The following is a 13,854-nucleotide window of genomic DNA, read 5'->3' as shown; positions in this document are numbered from 1 at the left end:
ATTCTAAATTAAATCAAAATTTGGTGTGACCACCCTTTGCCTTCAAAATAGCATCAATTTTCCAGATACACTTGCGCACAGTTTTTGAAGGAACTCGGCTGGTAAATTGTTCCAAACATCTTGGAGAACTAACCACAGATCTTCTGTGGATGTAGGCTTCCTAAAATTCTTCTGTCTCTTCATGTAAACCCAGACAGACTCGATGATGTAGAGATCAGGGCTCTGTGGGGGTCATACCATCACTTGCAGGACTTTCTGTTCTTCTTTAAGCTGAAGATAGTTGTTAATGACATTGGCTGTATGTTTGGGGTTATGTTCCTGCTGCAGAATACATTTGGTGCCAATCATACGCCTCCCTGATGGTATTGCATGATGGATTAGTATCTGCCTGTATTTCTCAGCATTGAGGACACCATTCATCCTGATCAAATCTCCAACTCCGCTTGCAGAAATGCAGCCCCAAACTGGAAAGGAATCTCTACCATGCTTCACTGTTGCCTGCAGACTCTCATTATTGTACCTCTCTCCAGCCCTTTGGCGAACAAACTGTCTTCTTCTACAGCCAAATATTTCTAATTTTGACTCATCAGTCCAGAGCACCTTCTGCCATGTTTCTGCACCCCAGTTTCTATGTTTTCGTGCTTAGTTCAGTCACTTGGCCTTGTTTCCTTGTCGGGGTAGAGCTTTTTGGCTGCAACTCTTCCATGAAGACCACTTCTGTCCAGACTTCCCCGGACAGTAAATGTCTGTACCTGGGTACCACTGGTTTCTGCCAGTTCTGAGCTGATGCCACTGCTTGAAATCTTCCGATTTCGAAGGTAAATAAGCTTGATGGGTTTTTCATCAGCTGCATTAAGTTTCCTTGGCTGACCACTGCGTCTACGATCCTCAACGTCTTCTTCAAAAGAGCTTGAACTGCACATTTTGAAACCCCTGTCTGCTTTGAAATATTTGTCTGGGAGAGACCCTGCTGATGCAGTATAACTACGTTGTGTCTTGTTGCTGTGCTCAGTCTTACCATGTAAATGGATAAAAAATAAACATTTATTGTTTACATTTTTCAAAGCATTCTTAGTTCATAGCATTTTTTCACACCTGCCTAAAACTTTTGCACAGTACTGTATATATTTGTACATTTGTACAATTTGACATATACAATCATGCTCATAACATTTTCAGATCTATGCAGTGCAATTGACACAATATAGAATTTCACACAATATATGATATAATATAATAATTTAATCTAGGCTAGAACCCTTTAAAAAGTATCGTCTTGCTGAGCTTTTTTCGACTGTTGCCAGTCTGTAATTGCAGCGTGCTCAGTTTTGCAATGTGGTGCAGCCTGATTTTGTGGAATATGAATATATACCTATACTTAAAATATATTATATTATGTTGTATCACATATTATATATATCATATATATGTTATTCCATTGCACATTATACTGAGTCATTCATTTCTTAATGCACAGTCATTCATTTCTTAATGCACATACTTGAAAAGGAACTATTAAACTATGAAAAACACACTGACTGCCAGTATTTCACTATTTGATGTATGCTCTTTCTCTTAATGATGGTCAATACGTAGTAACTAAAGAAGCACTATTTCGATAGTTTATAGAGCTTCTCAGTATTTTCAAAGTGCACGAGCTGTGCAAGAAAGGTGCGCGTTTATCATAGAGCCATGCACATGAATGACTGGCGATTTAACTAGCGAGATTCAAAGTAATGTAGAGGCAAATCTTTTTCACACACTTCACGTAGAGCATAAACCCTTGAATACTCCATGAAATTGTGCGAAATGTAAAAGGTTATCGTGATTTGTATCCAGATAAACCGCAGCTCCTGGCAATTTGCGGTTGTTTGACACGTTTGACAGACCTCTGGCGTCAGAGAGCTCCTGTAACAATATGGCGGCGACGCGTTTCGCCGAGGCAACGGGCTGAAGCAGTGGAGGCGGCGTCTACCCATAGACATGTATAGGTAGACACCGCCTCCACTGCTTCTCGGTGAAACGCGTCGCCGCCATTTTGGGAAAGGTGCTCTCTGCCGTCAGAGGTCTGTCAGACGTGTCAAACTAGCGCAAGTTGCCAGGAGCTGCGGTTTATCTGGATAAAAATCACGATAACCTTTTACATTTCGCAACCAATTTCATGGAGTATTCAAGGGTTTATGCTCTACGTGAAGTGTGTGAAAAAGATTTGCCTCTACGTTACTTTGAATCTCGCTAGTCAAATCGCCAGTCATACATGTGCATGGGTCTATAATAAACGCTCGTGCATTTTGAAAATACTGAGAAGATCTATAAACTATCGAAATAGTGCTTCTTTAGTTACTACGTATTGACCATCATTAAGAGAAAGAGCATACATCAAATAGTGAGAAACTGGCAGTCAGTGTGTTTTTCATAGTTTAATAGTTCCTTTTCAAGTATGTGCATTAAGAAACCTTGAACAGTGCAATTGGCAATACACAGTCTTCTCAGTATTTTCAAAATGCACGAGTTTTGAAAGAAAAGTGAGCGTTTATCATAGACCCATGCACATGTATGACTGGCGATTTGACTAGCGAGATTCAAAGTAACGTAGAGGCAAATCTTTTTCACACACTTCACGTAGAGCATAAACCTTTGAATACTCCATGAAATTGGTTGCGAAATGTAAAAGGTTATCGTGATTTTTATCCAGAAAAACCGCAGCTCCTGGCAACTTGCGCTTGTTTGACACGTCTGACAGACCTCTGACGGCAGAGAGCACCTTTCCCAAAATGGCGGCGACGCGTTTCGCCGAGGCAACGGGCTGAAGCAGTGGAGGCGGTGTCTATCTATACATGTCTATGCGTCTACCTATACATGTCTATGCTAGCACCCCCCAGACCCCGCCCCCTGGCGCCGCCCCTGCATTATCAACTTTAAGTTTTCCGCGCACATTATCTCACACAAAAGTTTAGTGGGAGCTCAATGTCGGGGACAGTCCTACACATAGACATGTATAGGTCCTACACCAGTCAGGGGTGTTCATGCGCAGAAATGAGAGGCCAGTCATGCGCTTCAAGTGGAAGGTGTAAGTCAAATCCTGTCTCACTGCCGCCAAGTCTGTCCGAAAATAGCAGTTCAAACTACAAGTCCCACAACCATTAGCTAGTAACGCTTCCAGGGTTATAGCAATCTACTCAGTGTTGTATTGGACTCTTGTAAATATGCCATGGACTTAGCTTTGGTGTTTATCTTCTCAACCATTTCCTCATGACGTTCGTATTAAAGCAACCGTAACTTAATATATGGAGATACGCTCCAGACCATCGCTCTTCAGCGACATTGGTAAGTCTTATTGTATTTACCGATGGCTAACAGTAGTTGACTGGTTGGGTAGGGTCATTTCTAATCAACTCATTTGTCTTAAAGGTGCCTGAGCGAATAAGAGCTGATAGCTTTTCTGCAAGCATTCAAACCCTTCAATAAACCATGTCACTGTTTATGATACATTTTCTAGTATACATGTCTTAGATGGAATATCAAATGTAAACGCTGTTCAGTTATTAATTTGCCAACTAAACACCGGTGTTAGTTACGGTTTATTTTTGTTGGTTATCCTTTACCCTTGAACTGCATGACGCTTTGGCGTGACGTTAGCCAGGACGTCAATCAACGTCAATGCTTCGATAGGTCAGCCAAGAGCAGCATACACACACACACACACACACACACACTACATCTAAATGGTTGTAATTTGTGCATCTTGCAACGCTGAGTGTTGAGTATCCTTATGTGGCAACCCAGTGTTCTGATAGATCTATTTGGAATATGAAATTGCAAAATTGCTCCGGGAAAAATACAGTTTAATAGGCTAATCATGTGATCCGACCACTACAGAACAGGCTACTTATACGTTTGTGGGTCTTAGTGCGTTAAAATGAAACACTTTACATTGTGATGGACGTTTCATACTACCTTTATGCTGGCTTAATAAACACTTCTGGACAACTTGTGGCATGCTTATCTGAAATACAAAAAATGAAGAAACAGTCAACGTAGCTTGCAACAACCAACTTTACAGGCCATGTATTACATCAAACAAATGAGCAGGTAATTGTTCGGGTAATCACCAGCAAAACCCAGACGTGAGACCAGTCATATCTATCCCTTGCTGAATTCGATTTTTATGTGTCTACATTGTGTTTGGTTTTGCGCAGGGGTAGGGTAACCCTAACCCTAGGAGCTATAGTATCAAGCAAGTAAAGATGCAATATGATCATTTCAAATCCAGGCTTACAGTTAGTTATAATAAATGACTCAAAAGAACTGCCTAAGCACCTGTCTTGCAATGTGTTTGCAGCACAGGGATTGGGATTTTGGACCGACCGCTCAGCCGTGCACGAAGCAGCAGCGCAGGGTAAAGTGATGCAGCTGCAGAAGCTGATTCATAATGGGGCATCTGTAAATATTGTGGCAATGGACTCCATCACCCCTCTACATGAGGCCTGCATCCAAGGCCACAGTCAGTGTGTCCGTCTGCTACTGGATGCTGGAGCAAATGTAAGCCTACAGATTCACCTTTGGCACTAACATTTCCATCATAGCGGCACAAATCACTGAAGGTTCAGATGAATGCCCTCCCTCAGCTGTTGAAGCAAAGTGCTTCTGAGAATGAGAGAGCTGGAAAAATGGTTTGCCTAGTCTTTGACCAGGGACGTTTTTTAAGCACTGGAATGACCAATTGTCATGGTAGATGTGACGATAAAGTTTATGTTGAAACAAAAACACCATTAGAGTACAATCTGGTAAGTAACTGCAATGCACAGTGATGAATGTGGAAGACGTTAAAATGAAAATGAAATAAGATCAATTCAAATCGGTTTCAGTTTCCTGCAAACCAGGACATTGTGCTCAGCTCTCTCAGCCTGTGACATTTATGTTATTGCCTCCTAGGTTGATGCAAGGAACATTGATGGCAGCACTCCCCTGTGTGATGCGTGCGCTGCTGGGAGTCTGGAGTGTGTCAAACTGCTGCTGGAGCACGGAGCAATGGTCAACCCCCCGCGTTTTACTTTCTCTCCGCTGCATGAAGCCTGCATGGGAGGTAGTGCGCCATGACCCCAAATACTCTTTGAAATGGTTTCACCTAACAGCAAAGCTACGTGTCAGTGTCAACTGTGCTGTTGTTGGGAGTTTGCATTGCATGTCCGTTGGCTTATAACTAGTTACAGTTAAAGCTATGTAGCAGTAAATAATATGTATATTGTATTTTGAAATAAATCTAAGCAACGGCACTATTGCAGTATAACTTTTGTATTAAACTATTACCATTTAAGTCTTAACATTGTGTGTCTCTATACCAGGTCATTCTGAATGCGTACAGCTCATGATCTCAGAGGGGGCGTCTATGGAAGCTCATGACGGTCATTATGGGACTCCTCTACATGTGGCCTGTGCCAGGCAGCACAAAGACTGTGCAAAAGTACTGCTCAACGCAGGTTGGGATTTTTTTTTACTGTTTTGTAGCTCCATCGTCAGAACAGGGTTCTTATAAATATCTTTTCGAGTACATCTTATCTTGCACATCTGCCAGTTGTCAATGATCGCAATGTATTTTTGTAAATTCACACTTTTGTGAAGATGTTGGAGAGAGATCACATGGACAATAGCCAGTAGCACCAGGAATATGAAAATATCTGAATGTCCCATCTTCCTCTTTTTCCAAAGGTGCAAATGTGAATGCTGCTAAGCTACATGAGACTGCACTTCATCATGCTGCAAGAGTGGGGAATGTTCAGCTTATAGAACTGTTGGTGGAGTTTGGAGGAAATGTGTCGGCCAAAGACCATCTTGGGAAAAAACCCGTCCATTACGCTACTCCCGGGTCATCATCTGCACTCTCCCTCGATTTCTATGAAAGTAAGTTTCACACTCAAACTGAAGACACACCTTACACACTAACACTAATACTACTACTAATAGACATATAAGTGAAACACACACCTAAATGAGACCCGATTGGTTATTTACTTCCTAATCCAGGTTTGAAACAGAATATATCATCTTTATGAATAAGAATGTCCATTCTACTGTTTCTAATTCTATGTGCAGAAACAATTTTAATCCCCTTTTAATTGGGAATGCTCAAAAATTGTGTTTTACAGCAGGAGATTATTTGTATGTTCTCAGAATACAAATTACGTTTAATATTTCCTCTACAAAACAATGTTTTAAACAATTGTACACACACAAAGACTCACAACCGCACACAAATGTGCACATGCACACCAGTCAGTTTTACAATTTGTATACACACACACACACACATACACTCTCTTACACACACACACACACTCTCTGTCTCTCTCACAAACACACCAATACACACTATCTCACACACACACAATTTACATGAGATTGTGCAAATGCAAATTTATGGAAGGACTCCTTTTTTTTGTTCATCGCATAATTTTTAAAATCTTTATATTTTAACTTTAATCTTTATTATTTTAACATTATATTTGTGTTGCTCAGGTACTCCTCTAAGCCTCCAGCAGTTGTCCAGGCTAGCTCTGAGAGTGATGCTGGGCAGAAGAGCACTACAGGCAGTGGCTCAATTAGACCTGCCAAAACGCATCATAAGCTACCTCTGCTATACGCCGCAAACAGACAGTTGCTCCAGATGACACACACTGCACTTCATCCATGAATGTCTCCTGACAGTGTTTAGAGTGGTCAGATGGACACAGACCTTGGCCACTGATCAGTGTGTCATGGCTGTATTGTACATCAGGCCTACTGTGATAGTTTTGCTCTTTTGTGACAGGATATAAAGAGAATGAAAGTTACTTGCTCCATTGGCAAAAGCAAATTTTAAAACTACAAATTTAGAGATTAGTCAGCTGTTCGTCCATTGCTGTTGTGTCAGACAAATTCATCTGTTTCTTGTATTTGACCTCTGGATATCTGGAAGCTCAATGTGTGTTGAAGTATCCTCAGATCATTCTTCAGCTCTTATTTTTGGATAGTTCTGCGGTTTTTATTTGTATGTTACCAAGTGAACATTTCCTTGAAAAGACTAGTAGACCAACACGCAGGCTAATACAAATATTTAAACTGCTGACTAGGCCTTAATGATGATGTTACTATAACTAGGTATGTTGAACACATGCACAGCCTAGTAGTCTTTGGGTGAATATACAAAAGCTTGATTTCTTTAACTAAAGCTTTATAAGCTGTTCAGAGAAATGGATTTTTTGATTGGTCACAACATATAGATTGTTAGGATCTGATCTACAGGTCTACAGTGACATTATATAGTGGACTTCTATAATTATAGAAAGATCATTTATTGTATTTTTCTCCTCTAAGAGGCTGGATTATGTTTTGCAAATTCTCAAAGATTTTCTAACATTCATGGACAATCTGTTGTACAGTTGCATCATTAGCTTGAATAATGGGGAAATAACGGCTCCTTTTCAACCACTTAAAAGTGATCCAACAGCCATGTAAAAGCTGTAAACAATCAAGCCTGTCCCATTTATGACACAGCCCACGGATGTATTCTGCCTTATGTGCTGTTGGCAGACTGACTTCAGCACCCATGGTTGATCCCATTGAGAATGAAAGAGTTTCATGGTTGATCCCATTGAGAATTAGTGAGTTTCATGGTTGATCCCATTGAGAATGAGTGAGTTTCATGGTTGATCCCATTGAGAATTAGTGTGTTTCTGAAGGAGGCTTTTAGACTCTGATAGTGCTCCTTGGATTGCGTTCAATCCCACTGAAAGAGTACATTTCTGCAACCCAAAACTCTTGATGCAGTTGCATAAGAGAATGACCAAATGATGGGAAATAGCTATTTTTTTTACAAGTAGTAAAACTTGCACCATTTGATGGTACAATAGGTTTACAAAGATGAAGTGCATGTGTTATATCATGAATACAGATCATATTACTTTGATTTGTTCATTTTATATGTATAAGTCTGCACAGCATTTGGATATTATTTATGGAACAATACTGTGAGCCTGGGTTTAACATGCAGTAATTCACTTAATTTGATATCTTACATTTACCCATAGGATGTGCATAAATAAGAAAAAGTAACCTTTCACTGTATCAGCTATTGGTTCTGTCTTATTCATCATAGAATCCTACTACTAGCGTTCTTTAAACAAATGTACAGCTGAAGCACACTGTAGATGCAATTCTGCTTGTCTGAAATACAACTTTGGTGAAATACAACTTTTGGCAACTAGTTTTTGAGGTTTCACAAAGTCAGTTGTGCCACACAACGGTTTTGGAAGTGCTGTTCTGAAAGATATCAGTTGTGAAAGTGTAGTTTTCTACTGTCCATTGTTTATGCAGCACTGTTTGCTGGACTTCAGTAAGCTTAATGTCATTAAATATAACTGACACAAAACAAGAAATACCAAATGTAACATCATGCTTAGATATGCTAGATTGAGTTTTGGGGGAGCTTGGCAGCTCATTGTGGTGTCATTTTCCATGTGGTCATTCCTAGGCCAGTCTTCTAGACCTCATTCTATCTTATAAAGGGAGTCTGTAACTATTTATGTTTTGTATATGTAATATACACTCAGATTGTTGCCAGTTAATGAATTACACCTAGCGATAAACAAAAGCAGTTCTGCAATAAATCTCCGTTCATGATTGTTGTAATGTTCAGTTTTTTAACATTTTAAGAGAGGTGATGATTCAATTGTATGATCATTTTGGAGGATATTGTTTTTTGATGCTGTTAAACTGTATTGAATTAAACGCAAAGGTGTTTCTGTTATTTTGCTTAGCCTTACTGATGAGGTGGTGAAAATGATAGAAACACATCAGACCAACAATCAATACACCTCAATAGCAGCACCAACTGCAGCCTCCAGAATGAACACAGTTGAATCAACAGCTCTCGAAACGAGTTTAAAGAAATACTGAATATTATAACCTTCATGAGGATCCGATTTATTGCAGGAATTATGTATTAGACTGCATTAGTTTCAGCTCACTGTTCCCCAAAAAACTGGCAACTGAGTGTATTTGACTGTTTTAAATAAAAAACAATTCATCACCATTCAAAATAACCACTGTTTGATTTGATTATTTGTTAAACTGGTTTATTATAGTGGTACTGCACTGGCATGTACACTGCAACCTTAAGTGTCTTCATTACATTTTAACAGGGATTGTTTTGAAAGGTTTGATTGGTTGTTGAGCTTAAATTTCAACAACCTTTTGCCAGAATCACACATGGCATCTTCAATTGTGAAATGATATTAAAAGCAGTGCATGATGTGAGTTGCAGATAGTAAAAGTGTAACTCCACCCACTGCATAAAAAATACTAAAAAGTCAGTAAGGGAATGAGAGGGTCACACTCACGGGCAGGGGAATGAGGGTCACACTCACGTCACGGGCAGGGGCAGGGGAATGAGGGTCACACTCACGTCACGGGCAGGGGCAGGGGAATGAGAGGGTCACACTCACGTCACGGGCAGGGGCAGGGGAATGAGGGTCACACTCACGTCACGGGCAGGGGCAGGGGAATGAGAGGGTCACACTCACGTCACGGGCAGGGGCAGGGGAATGAGAGGGTCACACTCATGGGCAGGGGAATGAGAGGGTCACACTCACGTCACGGGCAGGGGCAGGGGAATGAGAGGGTCACACTCACGGGCAGGGGCAGGGGAATGAGAGGGTCACACTCATGGGCAGGGGAATGAGAGGGTCACACTCACGGGCAGGGGAATGAGGGTCACACTCATGGCAGGGGAATGAGAGGGTCGCACTCATGGGCACGGGCAGGGGAATGAGAGGGTCACACTCATGGCAGGGGAATGAGGGTCACACTCACGGGCAGGGGAATGAGAGGGTCACACTCATGGCAGGGGAATGAGAGGGTCGCACTCATGGGCACGGGCAGGGGAATGAGAGGGTCACACTCATGGGCAGGGGAATGAGAGGGTCACACTCACGGGCAGGGGAATGAGAGGGTCACACTCACGGGCAGGGGAATGAGGGTCACACTCATGGGCAGGGGCAGGGGAATGAGGGTCACACTCATGGCAGGGGAATGAGGGTCACACTCACGGGCAGGGGAATGAGAGGGTCACACTCATGGCAGGGGAATGAGAGGGTCGCACTCATGGGCACGGACAGGGGAATGAGAGGGTCACACTCATGGGCAGGGGAATGAGAGGGTCACACTCACGGGCAGGGGAATGAGAGGGTCACACTCATGGGCAGGGGCAGGGGAATGAGGGTCACACTCATGGGCAGGGGAATGAGGGTCACACTCATGGGCAGGGGCAGGGGAATGAGGGTCACACTCATGGGCAGGGGAATGAGGGTCACACTCATGGGCAGGGGCAGGGGAATGAGGGTCACACTCATGGGCAGGGGAATGAGAGGGTCACACTCATGGGCAGGGGCAGGGGAATGAGAGGGTCACACTCACGGGCAGGGGAATGAGAGGGTCACACTCATGGGCAGGGGCAGGGGAATGAGAGGGTCACACTCACGTCACGGGCAGGGGAATGAGAGGGTCACACTCATGGGCAGGGGCAGGGGAATGAGAGGGTCACACTCATGGCAGGGGAATGAGGGTCGCACTCATGGGCACGGGCAGGGGAATGAGAGGGTCACACTCATGGGCAGGGGAATGAGAGGGTCACACTCATGGGCAGGGGAATGAGAGGGTCACACTCATGGGCAGGGGAATGAGAGGGTCACACTCACGGGCAGGGGCAGGGGAATGAGAGGGTCACACTCACGGGCAGGGGAATGAGGGTCACACTCATGGGCAGGGGCAGGGGAATGAGGGTCACACTCATGGGCAGGGGAATGAGAGGGTCACACTCACGGGCAGGGGAATGAGAGGGTCACACTCATGGGCAGGGGCAGGGGAATGAGAGGGTCACACTCATGGGCAGGGGCAGGGGAATGAGAGGGTCACACTCACGTCACGGGCAGGGGAATGAGAGGGTCACACTCATGGGCAGGGGAATGAGAGGGTCACACTCACGTCACGGGCAGGGGAATGAGAGGGTCACACTCATGGGCAGGGGAATGAGAGGGTCACACTCATGGGCAGGGGAATGAGAGGGTCACACTCACGGGCAGGGGAATGAGGGTCACACTCACGGCACGGGCAGGGGCAGGTGGGCCACCCGTTTCATGTAAGGTTCTGTTATATGGAATGAATCGACAAGGCGGAGGCAAAGAACTACATGACACAAAGCGGGCACTTACAAGTTTGTACGCCTGAGTTGATAAGCCAATTAGCACGTTGCCCACTGACTAGGGAATGGATAACTAGACAGTATTTTGTAGCTACTAGGACATTTGTGCGAAAATATTCCTGCAAAAATTTGAATTACACATGCAACAAAACTTTAGACACATGCACACAAAAGGTGATGTATAACTCAAGGCTGTGCTATTGTGGACATCATTTCACAGGGTCAAAATATGAATGACCCTTATTTGATTCCGCAGTGCTATGCCTACTTAAGATGTGTTGTGAAGGTTGAACACCTGAAGATGAGGTGTGGACATTCATTATTTAGTAAGCACTGTTGAGGAAAAGATACAACAAATGCTTGTCCAATGTTCATAAGCTTATGTTGCCTAGCCTTTTATTAAGCACTCAATAGCACCCAACCACCCTGCCACAGGTGACCGAGATATGTGCATCACACCAGCCCCTCTTTGAAATGACCCAGATGCGAAGACAGACAGAGTGCTAATTGTTCTGATGAGGACTGGCAGAGAGTGTTGATAATTACTGTGGCTTGACAGTTGTTCGTCTAGGAGTCTGCACAAATGGATGATGGGTTCACGGTCAAGATGACATTGCTGGATGCACTCGGCGACGGTAAGATCAGTATTGCCAAAGGAGGTAGGGATACTCACAGCCGTATGAAGCTAAAACAGTGACTTTGTTTTGAATAAAAAAAAATCATTGGCATTGATAAGAAACTAAACTGAAAAAAATAAAATAATAATTATTAATATATACGTATTAATAATCATTTAAGTTCCAGTGATCTATAAGTCATTGAAATAAGCCAAGGTTCCAATAAAAAACAAATGTAACACACTTGATCCTTTTTGACTATACATTTGTAATATTATTATTTTATTATCGATGTCTCGAGACTTTTCAATGCCAACTTTGACTCTGTTTTGGCGTGGAAGGAAGTTTGGTGGGAGAAGCAAGAAATACAGGATTTGCATGAAACCAGAAACTCGTCTCTGAGCGGGGGTGTGGCCTGCCGTGGGGGAAAACGAGAAGGGAACTCTCATGGAAGCCATGCAGTCAAGGCGTAGGCTGAGAAGCTCAGTTTGACACATCTCCAAAAGACATGAGTCAGCATGTTAGCAAGCGCTTTACCAGCCCCAACTGTGCTATGGTTGGTGTTTGGAAGGATTTAGCATTGCTTTACAGTAGTCAGATTGCTAGTCCTCGTCTAAAAGTCCTGACTGATGCTTTAAGAGATAGATGATTGATCACTGACAACATCAAACCAATTGAAACTGGAAAAGTTCAAAGAGTTATGTCATACATATACCTTATTGACAGCCAGCTAAACTGAAATGTCAACTTAAATGATATTTACAAAAAAATATCACAACTCTGCACATCCTTGCCAACCCTTCAGGATGAAAAATTCAGTGTTTAAAGGTAAAATAATTCCTTTTGAGGAATATATACATGGAAGTCCATTTTACATTTACCGACTACTAGTTGGTGTGCTTGCCCGAAGGGAAGCACACTATTGTTCTTCGTTTTTCTTTATTCTCCCCGTTTTTCTAGCCGCTAACTACGCCTCGCCCGATTGAGATAGAGACGCCGTTCAAACACCGAAACGTCCGGCCCGATCCGGTGCAACCTGCTATGACTTTTCGTGGCGGTACTCCTTGCCACTCCTTTTTTATTCCTCTTTTTCCATCACCTTTTTTCTCCATAGACTTGCATGGCAGAACTCTGTGCCATTATGACATCATAATAGGGTCATTAAACTGGCTTGCACCTGTGCTTCACTGACAACTCTCACTGACACCTGCGCACGGCTCCTCTTCTCTCTCTGTCCCTCTCCATTCAACTGTATAACTAGGAATATTAAGAGACACCTTCCATACCAGGGCTCTACTCACTCATGCATACTCACTCATGTTTACTCACTCGTGCATACTCACTCATGCATACTCACTCATGCATACTCACTCATGTTTACTCACTCATGTTTAGTCACTCATGTTTACTCACTCATGCATACTCACACATGTTTACTCACTCATGTCTACTCACTCATGCATACTCACTCATGTTTACTCACTCATGCATACTAACTCATGCATACTCACTCATGTTTACTCACTCGTGCATACTCACTCATGCATACTCACTCATGTTTACTCACTCATGCATACTCACTCATGTTTACTCACTCATGCATACTCACTCATGTTTACTCACTCATGCATACTCACTCATGTTTACTCACTCATGCATACTCACTCGTGCATACTCACTCATGCATACTCACTCATGTTTACTCACTCATGCATACTCATTTGTGCATGCTCATTCAGCAGGGAGAGCTGGAGAGCTGACACCTGCCCCAATTCCAAGGCACTTGTTTTCTCGGTCATGGCCGCAACAGAGCAAGCACACTCTCGCAGTTCGTTCACGAAACGCATTCTAGTTCTGTCTACCCTTCTTTAGAAGTTTATTTCGTCATCACAATACTGTATATCTCAAACTGTTTTTAGTGCAATAAATCAGGTAGATCCTAAGCACAAAATCATAGTAAATAATGATTGTACAATGAATGTAAGAGACTACATACATATG

General features: G+C 42.9%; 1 protein-coding gene across 1 annotated transcript; it reads left to right on the top strand.

The window, feature by feature from the left end:
* The first annotated feature begins 3,199 nt into the window (after positions 1 to 3,199).
* Positions 3,200 to 8,215, top strand: asb13b (ankyrin repeat and SOCS box containing 13b). The gene is made up of 6 exons (XM_080842844.1): positions 3,200 to 3,327; positions 4,343 to 4,542; positions 4,936 to 5,086; positions 5,346 to 5,480; positions 5,710 to 5,901; positions 6,517 to 8,215. The coding sequence occupies exons 1-6, from the start codon at positions 3,288 to 3,290 to the stop codon at positions 6,666 to 6,668; spliced, it is 870 nt and encodes a 289-aa protein (XP_080698970.1). The 5' UTR covers positions 3,200 to 3,287; the 3' UTR covers positions 6,669 to 8,215.
* Positions 8,216 to 13,854: the final 5,639 nt, after the last annotated feature.

The sequence above is a fragment of the Sprattus sprattus genome, assembly GCF_963457725.1.
Source record: "Sprattus sprattus genome assembly, chromosome: 7".
Lineage (NCBI taxonomy): Eukaryota > Metazoa > Chordata > Actinopteri > Clupeiformes > Clupeidae > Sprattus > Sprattus sprattus.
This window is presented reverse-complemented; position numbering and strand designations above follow the sequence as displayed.